Below are 22,157 nucleotides of genomic sequence, written 5' to 3'. Positions count from 1 at the left end.
CACCAAATTTACTTAGGAATTATTGTTCTCTAAGGAAACACATCATACTTAAAAATACGTATTTTGGGAGCAATTTAAGTAGTATAAAGGGTGATTTATTCTTTAAAAGCTTGGAAAATTCTCCAGTTAAGGCATCAGGGTCATAATACCTCACTTTCCCTATTCATATATCATGAATTAATAATGTGTTCCATTTCTTGCTGTGTACATTTTTATTACATGTTTGTGAGAAATCATATACACATGATTCTTTACCCAATTAGCCATACAGTTACAACAAAGAACGATGTTCTTTAACCTTTTTTTTTAAAGACTTAGTGACACTTCTTACTTATTTGCTTATTACACAAAGTTATGCAATGGTAGCAAAGAATGACAGCTAATATTAACAAAGAATGACAGTTGATAGTAAGTGGGCATTTGCTCCCCCCCCCAGAAATGCAGCAGCTTCAGCACCTCCTTTCCACCCTCACAGAACCCCCAGGAAGTAGGTGCTATGTTAAAGCCCACTTCACAGATGGGCAGGTTGAGGTGCTGAGAGATGACGTCATTTGTCTGAGGTCACCCAGTTAGTCAAAATGAAGCTGGGGTGCAAACCCCCGACCATGTCTGATTCCAAAGCCATGACCAGCATAAACAAAGTGAAGCTCGTGGCATGAACGAAGGCAAAACTGAAAGACAGTCCCATACACTCACCTCGCCCTCACAGTGGCTTAGTCTACCTAATAAGTAGTCAACCACCTAATAAGATTATGGGACAAATTCATTACACTCCTTCCCACTCTCTTTTGACCTGTCACCTGAAGGTGAACCGACATTAAATAAATGAATGACCCGTGGCCTCAGAAAATAAGCCTGCCAATCTCTGCATCCATCAGTCTGATCAAAAAGAGCATGTGTTTAGCATGCACGAGGTTGTGGGTTCAATTCCTAGTACCTCCACTAAAAAATTAAAAAATAAATAAATAAACCTAATTACCCCCCAAATAAATAAATAAAAGAAAAAAAAAGAAAATGGTAATGATTAATTAAAAACAAAAACAAAAACAAAAACAAAAACAAAAAAACTCTTAGGATGGTAGATCTCTCTGCTTAGTCCAAACCACAGAAACATGGGACAGGGAGGTACCTCAGTCATTCCCCTGCTGCAGATCATCTAAATTGCCTTGAATTTAGGGCCCGAGATGATTTATTTACAAACTGAATATTCCACCTTCCCCTTCTACTCTCCCCGTTTCTCTACCACATCCGTCATCTGAATAAGGGGGACACGTGTCCTATGATACCCTGAGTGCTTTTTAACAAAATTTATGCTACTTTAATTGTTTTTTCCCTGATTACACTAATCTGTAATTTCTCCTTTTCATTGGGCCAATGGCTTTTCAATTCTATCCATTTTGTCAAAATGCAAGCTCTGTTCTGTTGATTTATTTCTATTCCTCTTTTATTTAAAAAATTTCTGTTGTATTTTTATTTTACTACTTTGTTTTGGTGCACTACATTTTTCCGTTTTAAAGTTCTTTAGGCACAGAATTAATTCATGATGTTTCTATCCTCCTTTTATTGTTAATATATATTCAGAGAAAGACATTTTCTTAGCACATTTCTGCCAGCATCTCATTAATGGTGATTTGCCGTCCTTCTGTGCTTTGCTATTTTAAAAGAAATGTTTTTGTTACTATCACTTTCCTCGATGTAATTTAATGTGGTATTTAAAATTTTAATTTCCATGTGATTTGTTTCCATAGAATTTTATTTTTCCTATTTAATTATAATGGTATTGTTATGTTGTGGTGTCAGAATACAGTCTTCATCGATTTCATGCTATTGCTTTCTGCATTAAGTAAGTTCATTTCTCTGTCCCAGTGCAGGGTTCATTTGTGTAACTGGAAAGAATCCTTGTAATCCTTTGCCAAACTTTCTGGTAGCTCTACTTTATTCCTTATCTTCTTCAGCTGTATGGTTTCTCTTCCATTTGTGCACAGATTCTGCCAGGTCCTTTCAGTCCTGAGATCTACAACTATATTTCTACGAGTTTTCCCTTGTCGACGGCCAGCTTCTCCTAGCTCTGCCTTAATCAAGAACTGGCTTCAAGGTCATCTCAGCCTGTGCAGTAGCCCTGCTCTCAGAGGGGCCCTGTACTTGGTTTAAGGCTTTGCTGTTCCTGTTTGGAAATTCTTAGTAATTTCTGAACAAAAGGCCCTGCCTTTTTTATTTTGCAACCGGCTGCTGCAAACGAGGTCTCCGGCCCTGCCGGTTCCTTATGTTCTACGACTTTGCTGAACTCATTTTTATCACACGCTCCTTGAAGATGACTTGTTGGATTTTCTAGATGAGCCATTCCATCATCTAAACGAGACCCCGTTCCAGCCAGGCAACTTCAGGAAGGCCCTCCCGTTAGCTCTTCCCCTCCTTCCACGGTGAGATCGCTGCTAAGCGTGGTCTCCTGGCATCTCCTTCACGTAATGTCAGGTGTTCTTTTATTACTTCCAAAGGCGCTGGAGGGGCTTGTGGTCGGGTGTCCAACACAGGACGCTCGGCTCAGGCCTCACCAGGGCTTTTGCTTGGAAGCAGCAGCAAAAGCAAAAGTAAGCTCTGCCCCCACCGTCTCTCCTGCCCACACAGCCCGGGGAGCCTCACCTTCCCCAGCCTCCCAACGCGAAAGGGACGTCTCGCTCCCCTGTGCGTGGGGTTTTGGTTCTAGGATCCTTTCCTGCCCTACTTCTCTCTGCCTTCGCCGTATGCTCCCATCATCCTGGGGGTCCCACGTGGACTTTCCATCCAACATAGCCCTTCTCTGGTGGAGTGAAGGAGACAGCCTCAGCCTTTCCATGCAAGTTCGGAAGTGAGAGCTGTCCCAGGGCCGGACGGGGTTAACGCCTCCCCTGGAGCATCCCTGAAATTTTAACTTGAGATTGGCTTGTCTCTTGCCTGTGGTTCAGGCTCAGGCAAGTCACTTCACCTTTCTGAGCCATCTCAGTCCTCACGTCTGTAAAATGGAGGAAATGACAGTAATATATTTATCCTTGTGCCTCTGACGGCTCAGCAAGAGGAAGCCGGGGAGGCCCTCAAAGTGGTGTCCTCTGCCGGCCCTCCAGCCGGTGCCAAGGTGGGTCCAGCAGAGCCTCAGAGGGCCTCTTTGTCTCTTTGAACAGTGACCTCAGGAAGGGATGTAGGGGAATTCTCCAGGCCTGCGTGCCCCCGGCAAAGGCATCATCCCACCAGGATGACTGAACTGGGTCGCCATCTGCTGAAAATAGTACGGAGATATAAATGTGTCCCCGTGGCTACCCGCCGTCCTAGGGCTGGACTTCCCAGGAGGCCGTCCTGGCTTTCTTGCCCCTCAGAACTGCATCTGGCTAAGCTGATGGAGCCATACCAGGCCCTGGGCCGGTTACCTAACCGTGCCTGTGCGTCTGCAGCTGGTCTGCAGCGTGAGACCACACACGCCCTCCCTGCCCCGCCCTGCCCTCAGCCCCAGTCCTCCTCCCCTCCCCTCCCTGAGGGAGGCTGTTGGCTCAGGAGAGAGCAGGCTCTGTGTCGCCCGTAGGCCCCCATCCCCTTGGCCTCATTCTCCTCATTCCTCAATTTGACCACCTTTTTTTTTTTCCTTCAGTGTAGCTACTACCACAGGCTATAACTACACTCACAGAAATCCTACCTCCACACCCCGGAGACAGAGCCTTGATGAGATAAATCCATAAAGTTTGATTCTCAAAGTGGGCCCACCCCAGGACCCCGGTTTACTCAGCCCTCGAAGGGCCTGTGTTTGGGCCTGGACAGGGAGGTGAGGCTACTTCTCAGGTGTCCTGCTCATCCCAGGATGCCTGCGTGGGCCCCCACCCCCCACCCCGAGGCCTGGAATGATGTGAATTTGCCCAGGGACACTGACAGATAAGTAGCTGGTTCCCAGCCCAGAGACAGATATGGGGTCCTCAAGCCAGCCGCACAAGGAGCGCTCGAATTCCACTAATGCTTTCTCTCATTTTGATACAAAGGAAAAATCGTCTTCCCAACCCACGAGCCTGGTTACTCAGCCTCCTTTCTGGATTGAGAAATGGTTTTTCCCTGCTACCGTCTCTGGTGGCTGGGCGGGTCTCTCTCTTTCTTCGTGATGGGACCACAATGTAAGACACCATTTCTGTCCTCTCATGGTTTTGTGTTTCTTTCTCTTAAGAATTATTATCTTGTGCAATGCACTGGAGACACTAAGAAGTTTTTATAACATGCTGTGCGCTGGTGGAGGGGGTACAGGACAGTCTTAACGATCCCCAAATCAATGTCATGTACAGGAGACCGTGGTCGACAATACTGTTAAGGGGGTGTCGTGTGTGTTGCAACAAATACCACTATTCTGTGATGGAGCAGACACTTCATTATGTTCAAAGTGAAATGAAGGGGGCCCCTGACTGGGGCTCTGGAATCTGGGGGCATGGAAACTTTTACTGTGAACTATTTATTGCACCCCAAACTCACCTCTATGGGGACCAATGAGAAGGGAAGTAAGTTAAACCTAGCTGAGGCTGAGACATCCTGTGTGCGACAGAGAACTCTTGTGGGTCTGACTGACCTTTGGGGGAAATTACTCGTGAGCTCAAACCGCTACCTTTTTAATGTGCGTTCACAGCCTTCTTTCACACTTGCAAATGTTGGTCTGCGTCCATCTCAGGAGGCTGGTTGGGAGGTAGGTCAGCATTTTTCGCCCTGTGTGACCAAAGAGGAAAATGAAATCCCCAAGGTTTAAAGGATTTGTCTTACGTCAAGCAGTGACCAAATGGCAGCTCTGATCCCAGCTCCCGGCTGAAGCACGTCGGGCCCGGGGGCTGAGTCACACAGCCAGGCAGCTTCCTCGCATCCCAAGTCAGACGGAAGGTTTGAATTTCCCCGCAAGTAAGAGTGAGAACAGTAGACTCCTGGAATGAAGTGTTTACACACCACTGCAGAGAAAGGGGCTTATGAAAGACTTAAGATTTAAGCTGTGTGTTTAGAGGGAAAAGAGATGCAGAGCGGAGATGGCCAGGATCATTTTTACGGCTGAAATATCAGTGTAGACTCATACAGTCTTTGTAGCGACATAGATGAACTAAAGAGCATAGAGACAGTTCAGTGTGCAAAGTGTTTATGGAGCAACAAGCCTGAGTTTGACACGGGAGAATATGGTAATAAACTTTCTTATTTTGGATACAACATAGGAGGGGGAGGGTACAGCTCAGTGGTAGAGGGCATGGCCAGCATGCACAAGGTCCTGGGTTCCATCCCCAGTACCTCCATTAAACAAAAAATAATAATAAGTAAACCTAATTACCGCCTCTCCCACCAAAAAAACCCCACATGGATACAACACAAAGTTAAAGACCCCAGGAACCCATGATCAGAACTGGAGATTGAAGTTGATTTCAGATTACTCCGCATACCATTGTCCTCTAGCAGACATTTGAATTGCCCTTAACAGTTACAAATTACATGACACACAGTAGTAATTCACTAAAATTGAAGATGACCAAGAACTGAACAAACAAAACAAAGCAACCATCCATAGAAATGAACAAAAAAAAACCCCAACATTGAATTTGACTTTTAAAAAAAGTTCAAAAAAAAAATCTGTGATTAAACACCCAGAATCAGTAGGTCAAAGGAGTCATTCATGGGGACCTTTTGCCTTCAGGCTAGAGTGGCTCATACCATCCTGGTAGATAATTGCCTGCCCTATTCTTAAGGTTCTTGTGACAAAGAAATTCCAAGGCCCTCTCGGTAACACGTCCCAGAGCCTGGTGGCAGCATGAGGTTTTCCTCTCTGTGGAGCCTGAAATCCCCGTGGCCCTCGTTTATCCACTTCCTCTTGCTCTTGTTAGCCCCAGTTGAGCTCAAGATCCTCTACTGATACAATCACATGATCTGAAAAGACCTCTGAAGGTTCCCTCTGCAGTATGTCCGAATGAAGGTTTAATCACGCAAGAAGTGTTCGCACAGGAACTGGGGACAGGGAGAGGATGTGTCTTGGTTTTGCTTTCTGGCTTCCCTGGAGCGACCTTCCGACCCCTGTTCCGCAAGCCAACCTGTCACTTCCTTTGAGCCTGGGTTCACTCAAGTCTTGTTCAGGTCCCAAGCCCCCTCCTAAGAGTGACTCTGCTCCCAGGCACATTGAGCAGATCGTAGAACCGTGACATGTGGCTCCCGGTCTCTCTGCACCTGCCCCAGATCCTCTCTCTGGTCTTTGAGTTCTTTTGGTGGTGTTGGGAGTGGGTCGGCAAGGGTCCTGAGCCTTGCCCTCCACCTCCTGGGTGACAAGATTAACCTGTCTGCTCTCTCATGTGGCTGCCGCATGTCTGTGCTGAAAAGGACAAGATGACATGTGGCTAATTTTCTCGCTAATGTGCGTAAGTGGGAGCTGTCCAGGGAAGCTTCCTTTTGCCAGGTAATTTGTACATCTTAACAGCAGCCTTCTGGAGATGCCGTCTTCTCTTGTGTGGTGCACTGCTAACAGTGGGAATTCCTAATTAAGAAAGGAGGTGGGCAGCACGCCAAGCTGGAGGGGTGATGTTTTTGGTCTTATCAGGTTTTGCTACATCATCCCTCTCCGAGTGAAGTCAGAATTTCTATGGATCCGTGGACAGGGCTGGGACTGCTCTTTTATTCTTTTGAACGACTTCCAAAATTGGAACTGTATTGCACACACAATGGGACGCAAACCTCCCTCCAACCCCAAACTCTCAGCTCCTTCCCTGATAGCACCCAATACAGTCCTTTCCACAAAGTACATGTGTGCTTGCCAGATGCCAGCTTCCTGAATGCATTTATTTGCAACAGATAATAAGGAAAACCAGGAAGAAACGTCAGAAGGCATAGAATAAACCATACCCAGCATATCCAAAGAAAGAGGCCGTGTGAGATAAGAAAGAATGGTATAAGCCTATGAGGGAAAAAGATGGAGCTTCCAAAAAGGTGTATTAAAATCAACACACTTACTGAGTCTCTCTTGAGGATCTCGGGTTCTGGGCTGGTGCAGAGAGTTTGAAGGTGAATCCTGTCTGCTGTCAAACTCTGCTGAGCTCAGTGAGTATGGAGAGAAGACTTGGGAGTTGTACTCCGTTGCGCTCTAACTCATCTGGGGGAAAGACTCATAAATAATTACAAGGCAGTGTGATGAGGGCTGTCGCCAGGGTGTGTACCAAGTGCTTTAAGAGCCTGGAGGAGCGATGCATTATGTCTCCTGGAGTCAGGAACATCCTAGCAAAGGAGGAAACATTCACGCTTTCTTGAAGGATGCCTTTAAGTTCTTCCAACCAAGGGAGGGAAGCAAGAATTCTAAATGTAGCAAACACCGTTAGCAAACACAGAGGGCGAGGATGCACAGCCTTTGCAGGGAAGAGGTCAGGGTGACTAGCTTATAGGTGCCAGCGGGGAAGATGGTGGGGGAGGGGGCAAGTTATGACGGGCCATGGATGCCTGCCCAGGAGAATGACATTTGTCCTGAACTGGCAACTGTTGGTGACATTTAGGTTGAGAAGTGATCCCCCCAGGACAATTCTGATGGTGTTTTGAGAATCAGAGAGAAGCTGGGAGGCACCAGAGTCAGGCAGGGTATTAGGGCTTCTGCAATGGTCCAAGCCAAGTGGGATGAGATTGTAATCAGGCCAGGCTGCTGGAAATGGGCTTGAGAGACCTTTCTAGGTTGATTTTGCTGTTTATTCTTTAATAGTTAACTGGGATGGGTGGACGAGGCTGATGCCGAGTTCTTCTGTAAGGCTGTGATGTAGGCAGAACACCATGGGAAGAAATACGGGGTGCAGGAGAACAGATGTCTGGAGAACAGATTCAGTGAATCAAACCTAAGGCATGTTGACTTGGAGATGCCCGCCTAAGGCGTGTTGACTTGGCCCCATCAGGCCAAGAATCTCAGCAGGGAAAGAGAGTTTCAATGATAGAAGGAGAGTTAGCGATCGCAACTGCTTCACAAAGGTGAAGAAGAGTGAAGATGAAAAATTAGCCACTGGGTTTGTTAATTAGATGTCAACCATGACCTCAGGGAGGGCAGTTTCAGTAGAAGAGGAAGGAAGCCAGTAGTTACACAGGCTGGTAACTGAACATTTTTAGGAATTCATTTCTATTTATACAGAGAAGGAAAGCCTAGTGGAGAGAGAAAAGGATGAAAGATGTGACTGAACAAGGTGGGAGAGGCGGGGAACAACCCCAGTCCTGTCCTGTTTTCGAAAGAGAGAGGAGCCCCTGCGGTACCACGAGCCTCTTTGCCGCAGGGATTTACCTTTCCTCCCAGAATCTCACTAATGCGGATGCTGCCTTCCTACAGGCTATGGGGGAAGGGGAGGCATTCCTCTTTCCTTCCCAGGCCATCCGTCCCAGAATCCATGATGGGAAAGCTGGCAGGAGCTCTGATACGCAACCTCTCTTCACTGCCAGCGTGGGGAAATTCACACACTAAGAGCCACCCGAGGTCCTTATCTGCAGAGCTGCAGGCTCAACCTTCGGGGGTTTCTGATTGATGCCTGGAGCTCTTTTCCCTCCCGGCTCCTGGCATCCCACTCTCCTCCTGGATGCCCTGCATAAAGACCGGGTCGCCAGGCCCAAGGGGATGTGGCGCAGAAGGAGGGGAGCCTTTCCTCTTTCTTTGGTCTGAGGCTGCCTTTCCAGACCCTTGATTCTTGTCCTTATTTGATTGGCACTGAGACTGGCCTTCAGGGAAGCGACCTCACTCCACCTTCTACCCAAAGGAGGATTACACAACCCTTTGGTCCCCAAAGGAAAAAACATTCACGTCAGAACAGAGGAGTCCAATAATCATACAAGACATTCCTAGATGGTTTCTGATGTGGGGTTAGCCTAATACACAGGGTGGAGGGGTTAGGTAAGGATAAATGGGATGGAGGAAAGGTTAAAGCAGTTTATTTCTTGATGTATTTTATTGTCTATGGCATACCTAGGGCTATGCTGAGATGAAGAGGCAGTGGGCTAATTGTGATTTACAGAGGAAGAGTCTGGAGCATGGAAATTGAAGCCAATTAGCAAAGGTAATAGATTGCCTTACTAGCACCAAAGGCCCCACTGAACATAGAAATCATACACCTGTCAGCTATGTTTTTTTTTCCTCTCCCACAGAGTGGCAGCCTGGGGTGTGAACGGAGAAGGTCATGGTTGGATTTATGCAAAGCTATAGATGGGTAAGGCGGACAAAACCGAAGGACAGTGATATGAAGGGCCTGGGCTGCTGGTGAGCATGTGGTTGAAAGTCTTGTTCATGAACCTGGGCTGGGAAGGAAATGAGTACAGACGAGAGCCCTGATGGGCTGAAGATGGGGGATGGAGTGGGGGAGGTGCAGGTTTTGCTGAGGCTGGCAGGTGGGTCTCGGGGAAGTAAAGGAATGGGACTGATGAAAGGGCAGAGGTTTTGGCTGGACACTGGGTTTCTGAGTGTCAGATTTCAGAGATGAAATACTGCTGGGATTGGGATGTGGGAATGGGTGGATGAAGGGAAGTGGATTGGGAGCCGTCCGTCACCTATAGTGATACGGTCATCAGACTTCCCCACTCATGAACGTAAATCTGTTCTTGGAGGGAGGGTTTAGCTCAGGGGTAGAACGCGTGGTTAACATGCATGAGGTCCTGGGTTCAATCCCCAGTGCCTCCATTAAAAATAAATAAAATAAATAAGCCTAATTACTTCCCCTCCAAAAAATATTTTTAAAAATCTGTTCTTGAAACTCAGATCGATGAAACCGAAATAAATGCCAAATTTGGGAGGCGTTTACTATGCTTAGCTTCTCATGCAGTTAGGAAAGTAGGATGCGATAAAACAGGGCTCTCTGTAGACCTTCTCAGGAAACACTGACACAATAGCATAAACTGACTATACTTCAATAAAAAATAAATTAACTTAAAAAACCACTACATATAAAATAAACTACAATGATATATTGTATAGCACAGGGAATATAGCCAATATTTTATAATAACCACAAATGGAGTATAATATTTAAAATTGTGAATCACTCTGCTGTCCACCTGAAATTTACATAAATTTGTACATCAGCTAGACATCAATTGTTTAAAAGGATAAAAGCTAAAAAGAAAAAAGAAAAAGAAACAATACGTGGGAATTCCACTTTGCGATGTTCTTCTCTTAAGAGAACAAACTAACATAATATCAAGTTAAATACTGCAGATTTTTGGCTTCTCTGGAAAAATAAGATGATCCTGGCAGCACTGGGCCGAGGATTCCTTCTTGGCAGCAAAAAGATTCTTCACCAGGTTCTCTGAGTTCCCATTACTCCATGTTGCTATCCCATACCTGGCTGTTTACACTGTCTTTCTGAGAGTTAAGAGAAGAGTGAAATATTTCTTCTAACCAAGGCTCTTTCAAAATTGGGAAACCAAAGATGAATCAGGAAGAGCATTCCTCTGTATTTGATATGCAAATACGCCACTGTTGCAAACTAGAAATTATGATGCTGTTCCAGCTTCACTCATGATGGTATCTACCTGGTTCCTGTAGGCATTTGAGTCTGCAGTGACTCCTGTAAATAAAGTCACAGCGGGAATACAATCAAATACAGGAGAGCTGACAAAAGTAGTGTGATAAGCAACAGTAATTTTTAGACCAAATCGTAGTGTTACTTTTGCTAACAGAATAATCTTATCGAATCTCCAGTAATTAGTAGATGCCCTCAAAGTGCCACCTAACTCAATAGCCACTGAGAACAATCTAATGAATGCACACAGCAGTTCCTCAGCGGCTGGAAATTGTCAGTTTAATTACTTGAGTGCCTAACTCCTTTGCAGCTATATACATGTGTAAGATGGGTCCAAGGAAAATGGGTGAAGAATCTTTAGTGTCCGAGGAGAGGAAGAATAAGAAAATGATAGCACAGGGAACTATATTCAACATCTTGTAGTAACCTATAATGAAAAAGAATATGAAAAGGAATATACGTATGTATATGTATAACTGAAACATTATGCTGCACACCAGAAATTCACACATTATACTTCAATTTAAAACAAAACAAAACAAAACAAAAGAAAAAAAAAAAAGAAAGAAAATGAAAGCTCTTGGCAGGTCTAACTTGCCTCACTGTTACCCAGAAAGAAATGGAATGGCTATTTCTTGTAGAAGATCATGATAAAATACACATAATCCAGCCCTTAGGAGTGTGATAGGTTGAAATCAACATCTTGGAGGAACTCAGGAAGCAAATGGGTGGCCCGTGTGGACCAGTACATTGATACAATCTGGTATTTTCTTATAGCGTTTTGGTCTTCTACCTCCGGTTCGAGTTAGCGATCGCATTAAGCAGAGATGGCAGGGGAGGGAGAGCTGTCGAATATGAAGCCTCAGGGTCTTGAACTGTATCTTGAGAGAAATCCCGAAATAAAATGAGAGTGAGGTTTGGGAAATGAAAATTGTCATCACACATTGAGGGTAAAAATAATCTGAAGGCCGAGTGCTCAGTGAGTCAGAACCATTTCGGGAGTCGTAATGTTAGAGGCTGTGAACTGGAAACCAGATATGAGTTCACAATCTGCGAGGCTATCAGTCAGGGAGGGAGGTCGGTCAACAGTGTCAGTGTTACTTTGGGAGGCTGAAGGGAGGCTATCATGGACCAGGGAGCCTGAACATCTCATGTTCTAGGCAACAGATTTAAGATACAAACAAACAGCAGATAGTGTGGTCAAGGGTGACAACAATGATTAAAAGCTGAGGCAGATTGCAATAAGAAGAAAACTTAAAAGAGAGAAAGCTCTGCAGTTGATGGCATGACAAAAATAATGAGATTTTAAAGGCATTTATTTACTTTAAACATTATGAACAAGTGATTTATCAGCACCTTACCATTGGTATATAGATATAATAAATTGGCATAAGCACCATGGAGTCTTCCAGAAAGAGCATTTTATTAACATCTTGCCTATCTCTTATTATCCTGCTCTGAAAATTCCTCTGAAGGAACCATTAGACAGTATTTGCTGAGGAACGCCTATGATATTTTGGCTTTTTTTCTAACTCTAACTTCTATGAATTTTATGATGCCACGAAAACACTTCAGCAAGAATCCTGGCAAAATATTTACAATTTCTTCAATAACATTGCTCGTGGAATAGGAGAAATGGAAAGCAGTCTCTTAGTAACCGCAGGAAAACCGGCAGGAAGGAGGAGAAACAGTTGCTTACTCTGCTGTTTGTGATGAAAAAAGTCCGAGTTGAGCTACAAAAAAGCCCGCTGGGGGCTGAGCAACGCACCTGTCAGAGCAACATCCCGTCACGATGGAGGAGGAATGGTACCCACAACCTGGCTGTGAGATGAAGAAGTACAGATGTAACATCTGCAGGCATGTGACCAGCGGCTTGTGGGAGACGAGCACTTAGGGGGATAGAAAGGAACCTGGCACAGGCCTTGGGCTTCTGGCATCATTAGCTACCGGTCTGCCAAGATGCTTTGGGAAACATTTTAATTTAAATGCCAAGTCTATTTCAATGAAGTCTCCCCGGTTTGACCCATTGGGAGGCCAGAGTGAGATGGATAGTTGCTCATTTTGGAGAGCATTAGGCAAATTAGATGGTGGTTTTATAAGAAGCATCCTGGAGGTTTAAATCTGTGTGTCCCCACTCACCCTAGGAAACTCAGGCTACAAGGGTATATGACTCTCATAGCATTTTACTAGTGATGGTAAATGCAGGAAAAGGCAGAAATATCTCCAGGCATTTATTCAAAATATCAGAATTAGAGGACTTTAAGAATAAAGGCCCAGCGTTCTCCCTTTCCTCACCACAGTGTACTCACCGGCTACTATGACTGTAAATTCGGTAAGGCAGGTTAAGAACCTGATTTGAATTATATGAATATATTTTCCTGCAAAACTATCTCAAGAGAGAAAAAAGTTGAACCAAACTAGAGGGGGAAAATAAAAGAAAAAGGATGGAACTGAATAAAATATTAAAACATTGTTGTCCATCGATGTGAAAATTTGTTAGCCTGAAGGCCCAGGTTGGCAAGAGCTGGATTAAAGCTTGTCTGATGGGTTACAAAAACAGGAATCCAGAAGATCAGAAGAATTAAAACGCCCCCAAGAATAACATGAAGGTATCTGAAGTTGCCTCAGAGGCCAGGGCGGATATGTATATGTATGTAAAGCTCGTTTCCTCATAGGCTACTTGGCAGTTTGCGACGACATCATGCTAATGAAAACAATGTCTTTAAGTTCACCCCCAGCGGACTATCAGTTTCGCGCCCCTGCGGGAAGCGCATTCCCGGAAAAGGAAATACACTAGCTGGAGAAGGGCCGGAGGCTGGAGCCGGGCAGCCTGGGATGGAGAGGTGGGTGGGGCCAGGCTGGGTGCGGCCGTGGGTACCACGCTGCGGAGTTTGGGCCCTGTATGGCTCCAAGGATGGAGATTCAAGGGAGGTGTTCGCGCGGGAAGCAATGAGCGCAGGGTTGATTTTTAGGCTGGTCACTCTACCTGAAGCACTGGGGGAGGGGAAGGAGGGAGGACCAGACAGAGGAGGCACCGGCTGTTGTGACCCAAGGTGGATCCTTTCCCCAAGATGAGCCTGACCCAGGGCTGGGTCCGCAGAGGGTTGGACCAGCTGGCATTTCTGGCGGCGGGATCAGGAAGGACACTGGGAGGGAGGGACGACGATGGTGAAGATAAATCCCTGGAGGACGACTCAAAGGTCACAGAACAGGCTCTGCCCAGGTCCTCTGCTTCTCTCCTCTCCCCACCTCCCCCCTCCCCAGCATCCTTGCAACCAGCTGAATCAATTCACAGATTCACAGTTCGGGAGCCCAAAGGTGCGGAATTGGTTTCTGTATGAGAAGTGGGTCTGACCCACTGGGGAAGCCCAGAGGGGAACGTCCGGAGGGCCTCTCCCCGAGCTGGCGGGAGGGGAACCAGTCCCGCGCCGGGCGGGGGTTGGAGGGGGCGCAGCGGCGGAGCCCAGAGCCCCGGACCTCCGTGCGGCCCCGCGGCCTGCGCGGTCGTTGCCCCTCGGGGCGCGGGGAGGGTAATTGGCAGTTGCCGCAGCTCTGGGGGCCCCGGAGTCTCCAGGGCCCGCGGCCGCCGCCAGTCGCCGTCCGCTCGGCGGCGAGGTTCCCGCGGCCGGATGAGCCGGCCGGGAGAGAGCAGCCGCGACGGCGGCGACCTCGAGCGGGAGCCGAGCGGCTCGCGGTGGGTTGGGGGCGCCGGGGAGGGCCCTGCGGCCTGTAGGGGGCAGCGCCGAGCCCGGGAGGAGGCGGAGGGCGGGGTGGGCGCGTCCAGGCTCCCCCTTCAGGAGCAGCCCCGGCCCGCCTGCCCGCCCCCCGGCGCCGCCGGCCTCGGCGAGGACCCGGGGGGACGTGGCGGGGCCGGGCGCGCGACGGCCTCTGGGGGGTAGTTGGGGCCCGCGGAGACTCCCGTGTCGCCTTCCGCCCAATTGGGGCCGCGGGACCCTCGGGGGGCGCCTGCCGCTTCCCGGCGTCCCGAGCCTGGGGTGGGCGCCGGGGTCCCCGCGGTGGGTGCTCTGACCCTAGGGTGGGTGCCCCATACCCCAGGGTGGGGGTCCCGTTCTCTGGGGTGGCCCCTTTTCCCCGGGTGCGGTCCCGTTCCCCCGGGTGGAGTCCCCGTTCCCTCGGGGTGGGGTCCCCGGTCCCCCGGGGTGGTGCCCCAGTCCCGTCGGCGCGGGTGTCTTTGGCGCCCGTGGCGCGCGTGTCCAGAGTGTCTCCCTCCCCAGGTGCCGGGCCCGGGGCCGCCGGAGCGCTGACTGTGTCTCTCTTCTCCCCCTGCAGGAATCTTCCGTTAATCCCGCCGCCGCGACTCTCACCGTGCGCGAGGCGAGCTCGGAACAAACAGCACATCTAAATTAGAAAAAAAAAAAAAAAAAAGCGGAAGAAGCGGCCGAGGCGGCGGCGGCGGGAGGAGGAGAGGAGGAGGGGCCGCGCGGCCCGAGGCGGCGGGGACGCGGGGACGCGGGGACGCGGCTTTGTGCTGGCGGGTCGCGGGGCGCCCATGGCGGAGTGCGGCCGGGGGGGCGCCGCCGGCGGGGCCCTGCCCACCTCCCCGGGCCCGGCCCTCGTGGCCAAGGGCGCCCTGAGAGCCGGAGCCGGGGAGGGCGGCGGCGGGCGCCTCGGCCACGGGCGGGCGCGCTATGACAGCGGCGGGGTTTCCAACGGAGACTGCAGCCTCGGCGTGTCCGGGGACGATGCCCGGGCCAGCCCCGCCAGGGGTCCCCGCGGCGCCGCGCTCGCCCCGACCACCGGCCCGGCCGCCTGCCCCCTTCCCCGGGAGAGCAAGCCGGGCGGCCTGCCTCGCCGGAGCAGCATCATCAAGGTAGGTGGGAGAAGGGCGCTCGTCGCCCACCCCAGCCGTCCGGGGGTGGGGGTGGGGGTCTTTCCCCGCGAAAGGTGTGGTGGTGGCCGGAGGAGGTCGTGCGAGGAGCCCCGTGCCAAGGGGCACCATGGGTGCACCGGTGCTTGGGGTGGTTGAGCGGGGATTGGGTGCAAATGGCATTTGGAGAATGGAGAGGTGGTCCCCGGAGTGCCGGGAGCAGTGTTGACATCCCCGGTGGAACTTGGGGCTGTCACCTCGCCCTGGACTGGCCTGAAATGATGGCCTGTATTTGCTTGGGCAGGGCACCCTTCCTCCTGTGGTTGGCTAGGCTGGTTACAGACTCCCTGTAAGCTTCCTATTGTGTGTTAAAAACAGTTAGTGATCATGTGAAAACATTTTCTTTAAAATCTCAGGCAGTGAACAGAGATTATTTAATAGATTCCTTCTGATCTGTCTGCCGTTGCCTCTTGCAAACGGTTAGACTCCAAGGGTGCAAAAATCTGAGAAATGATGCAGGTTTCTGAACAGAAATGCAGATTTCGGCTTTCTTAGGGTCAAAAGCGCTAGGAAATTACAGCTGTGCAGTTTTATCTTTTCCTTGCTGCAGTAGGCAGGCCTCCAGTTCTGTGGAGTTCTGTTTCGGGCAGTTTGCTTGATGAGGATATCTTCTGCCTGGTGGTATTTAGGAGAAGGAAGTTGCAGTTGTTTTGTGCATCTTAAACTCAAGAAGTAATATTAGGAACTCCTGGGTTGGTGGTGGTTTCATTCTAATATTGCATTTTGGTCTACAGTGTAAAGATATTTCTCGTGACATGAAGTGAAAAAATAGTTGATGAGCTCAGAGTGGAGACCTAGGCAGGACAGGGCTCTTTGGGCTCAAGTTTGGAGCAAATATGAAAACGTTGCTCTCTGAAAATCGAGAGGTTACCAGGACAGTGAGCCGCAAAGCACCTTGACTGGGCTGCACCCACCCTTCCTGTGGTGGGTTATGGGTGGGAGAGAGGGCAGGACCAGCCACAGTGAAGAGATTTGGTGCTAGTGGTATTTGAAATGTAATTGGACCTCCAGAAATCTTCTGAGTACCGTGTAGGTGTCTGAGGGTGCAATGAGCTTCTGCAGTTATCTCGTGAAACATACCACCTTGCTACTCTATGTAACAGGCAGTTGTGAAACTGCTTTCCGCTTTGTCATCGGTTTGCCCAGTTTATGTCTGGGCAAGGGTACAAGTGAAGGGCTTAAAGATCAAATGTATTAACTGTCTGCTGCAGGAGTTCAGAGTTGAATGAAGGGAAGCCAAGTATATTTTTTGCTGCCTGCCCAGCTTTTAGTGACTTCTGTTTTCTGTTACTCTGTAGCTTATGTTATTATGGAAGTTGCTTTCAGCTGTGGATGATGTAATCAGTGCCATTAACAGAGTTACCTGTCACATCTGTTTTTATTGGTTGCCAGGTATTGGGGGTGGTTTTGCATTGTGGTGTTCATGGAACTTGAGGTGAAAATTCCAAAGATACAAGCGTACCACATTTGAGCTCCTCTCCCTCAATTTTTTGGAGGGCCTGTTTTTGTACTTTTTCAAAAAAAAAAATTCAAATTAGTGTCTGTAACGGGATTCACAGTGTAACTTATTTATTTACAATAGCATCTGTTTTAATTTTAATTCATGGGAGATTAGGAAGAAGAGTGGTTCGCCAACATTTCTGATCTGTGGGATTGAGAACTTGTTGGTAGATATCATTTCTTCACTGAATATTCTAGAAACACTTGGGGAAAGGATGAATTATTCAGAAATCATTGGAATTTTGAAACTTTCCCAGGTACCTTGGTCATTTTTCTTCTTTCTAATGAAGGCAGGTGGTTCCCTGTTTGCAGCTGTAGCCCATTACTGGGACATAGGAGGGGGTCAGCGGACTGCTTCTTGAATTAATGAAGAAACGGTAGCGAAGGACATATTTTCTCTATATTCTGAATTTATAAAATGGCTGGTTTTGGATTTACCAGTCTCATATCTTGTCTGTTGCCTTGTACCTCCTGAGATGACTTGAGTCCTTTTTCCTGACTCTGTGATCGGTTTGCATTTTCTTAAACACCCTTTAAAACCTATGGAAATAGTGTTGCAAGTTGTTTAAGCCTTGGTTATAGAAAAGGAGTATGCTATATTTAAACAGGTAATTACTCGGTACTTCTCTTCAGTTGGCACCTTGAAGGATCAAGATTTTAGAAATGTAGTGTGGCATTTTCTAAAGACATGACAGCCTCGAGCTAATAGCCTAATAGAATGAAGAGCTCTTTTACTTTGATATCAAATTTCATACAGCAACGAATAGTGCACAGGCATTTTTGTCGCATGAATGGCAGAGCTACATTTCACTTTTGTTGAAAAAAAAATAATCAACAGCTGAGCAGAAGCCCACGTGAAAAAGCACTGGTGACCTCTTTCCTTGGTTTCCTTGGTTTTTGAATAAAGGGATGAATGCAGTCAGAGGGTGGGAGGGGAGAGGCGGGGGAAGGTTAGTAAGCGAAGTGAGAGCTGGGGGCAGAGGCCAGTGTTTTGTGGGGGGGCATTTGTTGAAGTGTGGGCTCTGCCTGTTTGCTAGCTTCCATCTTCATTGCAGGCCTGACCTCCCTCTTAGGTGGAGATCTCTGAATCAGAGGGAGAAATAACAGCCGAATTGGGATCAACATTGGGCAGGGAAGGGGGACTGTTGCTGAGATGCAGGGCAGAAGCAGAAATCCACTGTAGGCTGACCAGAATTATATTCCTTATTTAAAGTTATTTCTTTGGAACTCCATCTGTTTGTAAATATGGTGTTGAGTGAGAAGTTGTTGTAAAACTACATTTTCTGCCAAAATAGATGCACACATCTATACTGAACGAGCTTGTCGGTTCTGGTAACAGTGTTGATGGAAATGCGGGGTGAGCAGCCTTGTGGGACCTTGTATAAGTACCCGGTGAAGGTAAATACATCACAGAACTGATCGCCGGACTTTTCTGCTTTTCCTTAGCTTATGGGAACTAATGTGACACTTTCTAGATTATTTGCAAAGGCCCATTACTAGATTTTTAGGGAAGGAGCCATTATGTTTGTCATCTTAAGTAATCTAGTAAACGAAAACCTCACTTTCATTTTCTCTTTCCATATTCCATTTCATCACATCATGTAATATAATCCACACTTTATTTTGAAGCAATTAATTTGGTTAATTGTTCAGATGGCCTTCATCTTTTACAAATAGCTCAATCCTTTAATTCAAGAGCTTGATCTAAATATAGGAAGTAATATTTTAGGCCTTGGATTCCTTTTTAATTTTTGAAATCAGTAAAAAATTTAAGGTCTATCAGTTTGGATGGTTTATTTTAATCAAAACTAATTAAATGTGTTGGTTGGTACTTTAAAAGATGTGGTGTAATTTGTATAAAGTAAAAATCACTCTTGTTGGTGCCTGGTTCTATGAAATATGACGAATGCACACAGTCACGTAATCACCACCACAATCAAGATGCAGAGCAGCTCTGTTGCCTCAGAAAATTCCCCGAGGCCGTTTGTAGCCTCCGCTCTGTCCCCCACCCCCAGACCATTGATCTGGAGTACTTTTTTCATAAATAAGAAATACAGCCATTGTATTATTTTGGTGTTAAATGTAGTAACAACGGCCACTGTTAATTAAACACTTCTTATGTAAAACACACAAAAAGTGTTTGACATGATTCTGTGACTCGATCCTGCACCAGCCACGGAGGCTGAAGGAAACCAGAGGTCAGAGAGGTTAACCGCTGGCCTGGGTGCCAGAGCGGGCTGTGGTACCCCACTGGGGTGCGGCTGCACTCCGCTGGCCCCTTGAGTTACACTGGTGGTGTTAGTAACTTTTTTGTATAGTTGAGGTAGCATCCATGGTCTGGAAACACCAGATTGGATTTTCCCCTTTAGACGTAGGGGATATTTGAGGGGAAAGGGGCTCTCTGTTCTGCGGAGAGAAGAAGTTGACAGATAGCATTGCCAGGCAGCTGTCTGGTCACCTGTTACGGCTGCTTGACCCAAGCCTCCAGCTTCTGTGGGACGGAAGGTCTGACCTTGCCCAGGGTGACAGCCCTTACGTTTTCTAGTACCGTTATTGCTGCTATTACAGTATCATGGTGGGGAGGAGAGATGCTTTTACTCACTTGATCCCCAGCTTGATGCCTGGTCCCCCAGTGCGGGGAATAAGCCGGCTTTTCACATCTGTTACACATGTTTAAACAAAATAAGAAAATGTACATGCAGATATTTTGTTGGTCTGTGGTTTAAATAAACTGGACTCTTTGCGGGCAGAAGCTGGGCTGTATTTATCAGTTCTGCACAGAAAGCGAACACACAATAACTATTTTCTGAACTTTATCTTAAAAATGATATCTGCATTTGACATGAAACTTTTTTTTTTTTTGAATAGTGGTGGGTGGGGGTTGCATGCCCAGCAACCTTGTGGGCATGTCATAATTATTCAGCAGACAGTAAATGCATCACAAAGTGAATCTGGACAGACAGGCAGCCTGGGTCACTGAGGTCAGAAAAAATCTGGTGGCCAGTCAGCCTCTCCCCACTTGGCTTTGTATGGATGCATTTCAGGTCGCCCTGGTTGGGTAACTGCTGACAGGCCGCGGGTCTCAGCCTCTCAAAGAGCTTTCGTCACGATTCAGAGTTCAGTTTCAAAAGTCATCAGAGGGTGTTCATTTCCAAACCCTAAAAATTACTTACCCCATTTGCTTTTTCCCTTGCCTCTCTTCCCACCTCTCCTCCAGTGATGCTTGACTGTCGGGGTGCTCTGCTTAGACAAGTGACAGGAAGTTGTTTATTTTTTTAATTGCTGATCTTGGCCACTCCAGTTACTTTCTTAGAATGCTCTCTCCCAGAATCTCTTTAGTTCCTTTTATAGTGCTGTGTGCTCTGCAAGGGGCCTAAACTAGACTGTTCCTTTTTTTTTTTTCTTTCTTTTTCTTTTTCTTTCTTTAATGCTCAAGTTACCCATGCCTCAGTATTCGACCAAATAGGGCAGTGTTATTTACAGCCTCTGTGCAGGTATAAATGAATTGCCAGCGTTCATGATTTCTGTCCAGACTATTTTATACAAACGTGTCTAAGAATAGACGCTCCGTTCCTTATTAACACTGAATGTTGGCTGTTATTACCTACTCATCTACCAGACCTCTGGATTCATTTAGCTACTTTTAATTTTATATGAATGGATTCTGTAGTGCAGAAGACACTCAGATATTTTTACCAGGGAAGCCACAGGATCCGCCCCTGTGAGACTGCAGCTGCCTGGCCAGCGGATTGTGCTGCTGCTAATGGTGAATCCAGGGGGTTCCACCTGCTTGGGTGTGAGCAGTGACTCAGACACGTCCGAACCCCCAGGGGAGTTTCAGCAGGACCTGCTTTCCTCGTGTCAGGATAATTCCATAGCTTTAGGGTGCTCCGGGGATACAATTAATTACGCTGAGCTTTAGCGGCAGGTGTGTGAATCGTCCAGCCTGCTGGCAGGGCCCTTGGTGCTTACCTGTTTCCAAGTGGCGGCGGAGGGCGGGGGGCTCAGTCACACGGCGGGGGCAGGTAGGGGAAACACATTCTGGCCGGTAATCTCAGCGGGGCTGTGCAGACAGACCACCTTTCATTGTGCTTCACAGACACTGCGGTTTTTAGACATTGAAGGTTGGTGGCATCCCCGCGTCAAGCAGATGTATCGGCGCCATTTTTCCAGCAGCATTTGCTCACTTGGTGAACCAGTGTCACATGTTGGCACGATGTCTCAAAGTACTTCATTATGATTGTATTTGCCACGGTGATCTGTGGTCAGTGATCTTTGCTGTAACGACTGCAGTTGTTTCTGGGCGCCACGAACTGTGCCTGTATTAGACGGCGAACTTAATCCATAAATGTCGTGTGTGTTCTGAGGCTTTCTCTCCCTCTCCCCGGCCTCTCTGTCCCCTGAGACACAGCAGTACTGAAACGAGGCCAGTTAGTAACCCTACAACGGCCTCAAAGTGTTCAAGTGAAAGGGAGAGTCACATGTCTCTCTTTTAAATCAAAGGCTAGAAATGATCACACTTGGGGAGGAAGGCGAGTCAGCAGCCCAGAAAAGCCGAAAGCTAGGCCTCCTCTGCCAGCCGGCCAGGTTGTGAATGCAAAGGAAGAGTTCTTGAAGGAATTTAAAAGTCCTGCCCCAGGGAACACACCAGTGATAAGAAAGCAAAACAGCCGTGTTGCCGATGTGGAGGAAGTCTGAGTGGTCTGAGTAGAAGGTCAAACCAAACACCACGTTCCCTTAAGCCAAAGCCTCGTCCTGAGCAAGACCCTCACTCTCTTCACCTCTGTGAAGACTGAGAGGTGAAGAAGCTGCAGAAGGAAAGTCTGAGGCCGGCAGAGGTTGGTTCATGAGGTTTAAGGAAAGAAGCCATCTCTGCGACGTGGAAGTGCGAAGTGAAGCCGCGGGCGCTGACGCAGGAGCTGCAGCAGGTTCTCAGGAAGGTCGAGCGCAGAGCCCTTGTGGAGGTGCCGCGCTGAGCAACAAGGTTTTTTGATGTAGAGGGAGCAGCCTTCTACTGGAAGAGCATGCCGTCTAGGACTGTCATAGCCGGAGAGGACAAGTCAGTGCGTGGCTTCCAAGCTTCACAGGACAGGCTGACTCTCTTGTTAGGGCCATTGCAGCTGGTGACTGTCATGTGAAGCCAGTGCTCCTTCACCATTCCGAAAATTCTGGGGCCCTTAAGATGATGCTAAATCTCCTCTGCCTGTGCTCTGTAGACTGAACAACAGGCCTGGATGACAGCCCGTCTTTTACAACGTGGCTTACTGACTATTTTAGGCCCCCTG

At 47.8% G+C, this 22,157-nt stretch overlaps 1 protein-coding gene across 4 annotated transcripts in view; it reads left to right on the top strand.

Moving 5' to 3' along the window:
• Positions 1 to 22,157, top strand: part of PLCL2 (phospholipase C like 2) — a 256,524-nt gene that overhangs the window by 67,338 nt on the left and 167,029 nt on the right. Inside the window, exons 1-2 of one of the 4 annotated variants that reach the window (XM_074371904.1) lie at positions 14,275 to 14,500; positions 14,775 to 15,315. In XM_074371904.1, the coding sequence (XP_074228005.1) occupies positions 14,995 to 15,315 (321 nt within the window). In that variant the 5' untranslated portion in view covers positions 14,275 to 14,500; positions 14,775 to 14,994. Of the gene's footprint in view, positions 1 to 14,274; positions 15,316 to 22,157 lie in introns of those variants that run through there. The other 3 variants (XM_074371911.1, XM_074371915.1, XM_010966026.3) reach the window with 3 other exon arrangements.

The sequence above is a fragment of the Camelus bactrianus genome, chromosome 1 (genome assembly GCF_048773025.1).
Source record: "Camelus bactrianus isolate YW-2024 breed Bactrian camel chromosome 1, ASM4877302v1, whole genome shotgun sequence".
NCBI classification, from domain to species: domain Eukaryota; kingdom Metazoa; phylum Chordata; class Mammalia; order Artiodactyla; family Camelidae; genus Camelus; species Camelus bactrianus.
This window is presented reverse-complemented; position numbering and strand designations above follow the sequence as displayed.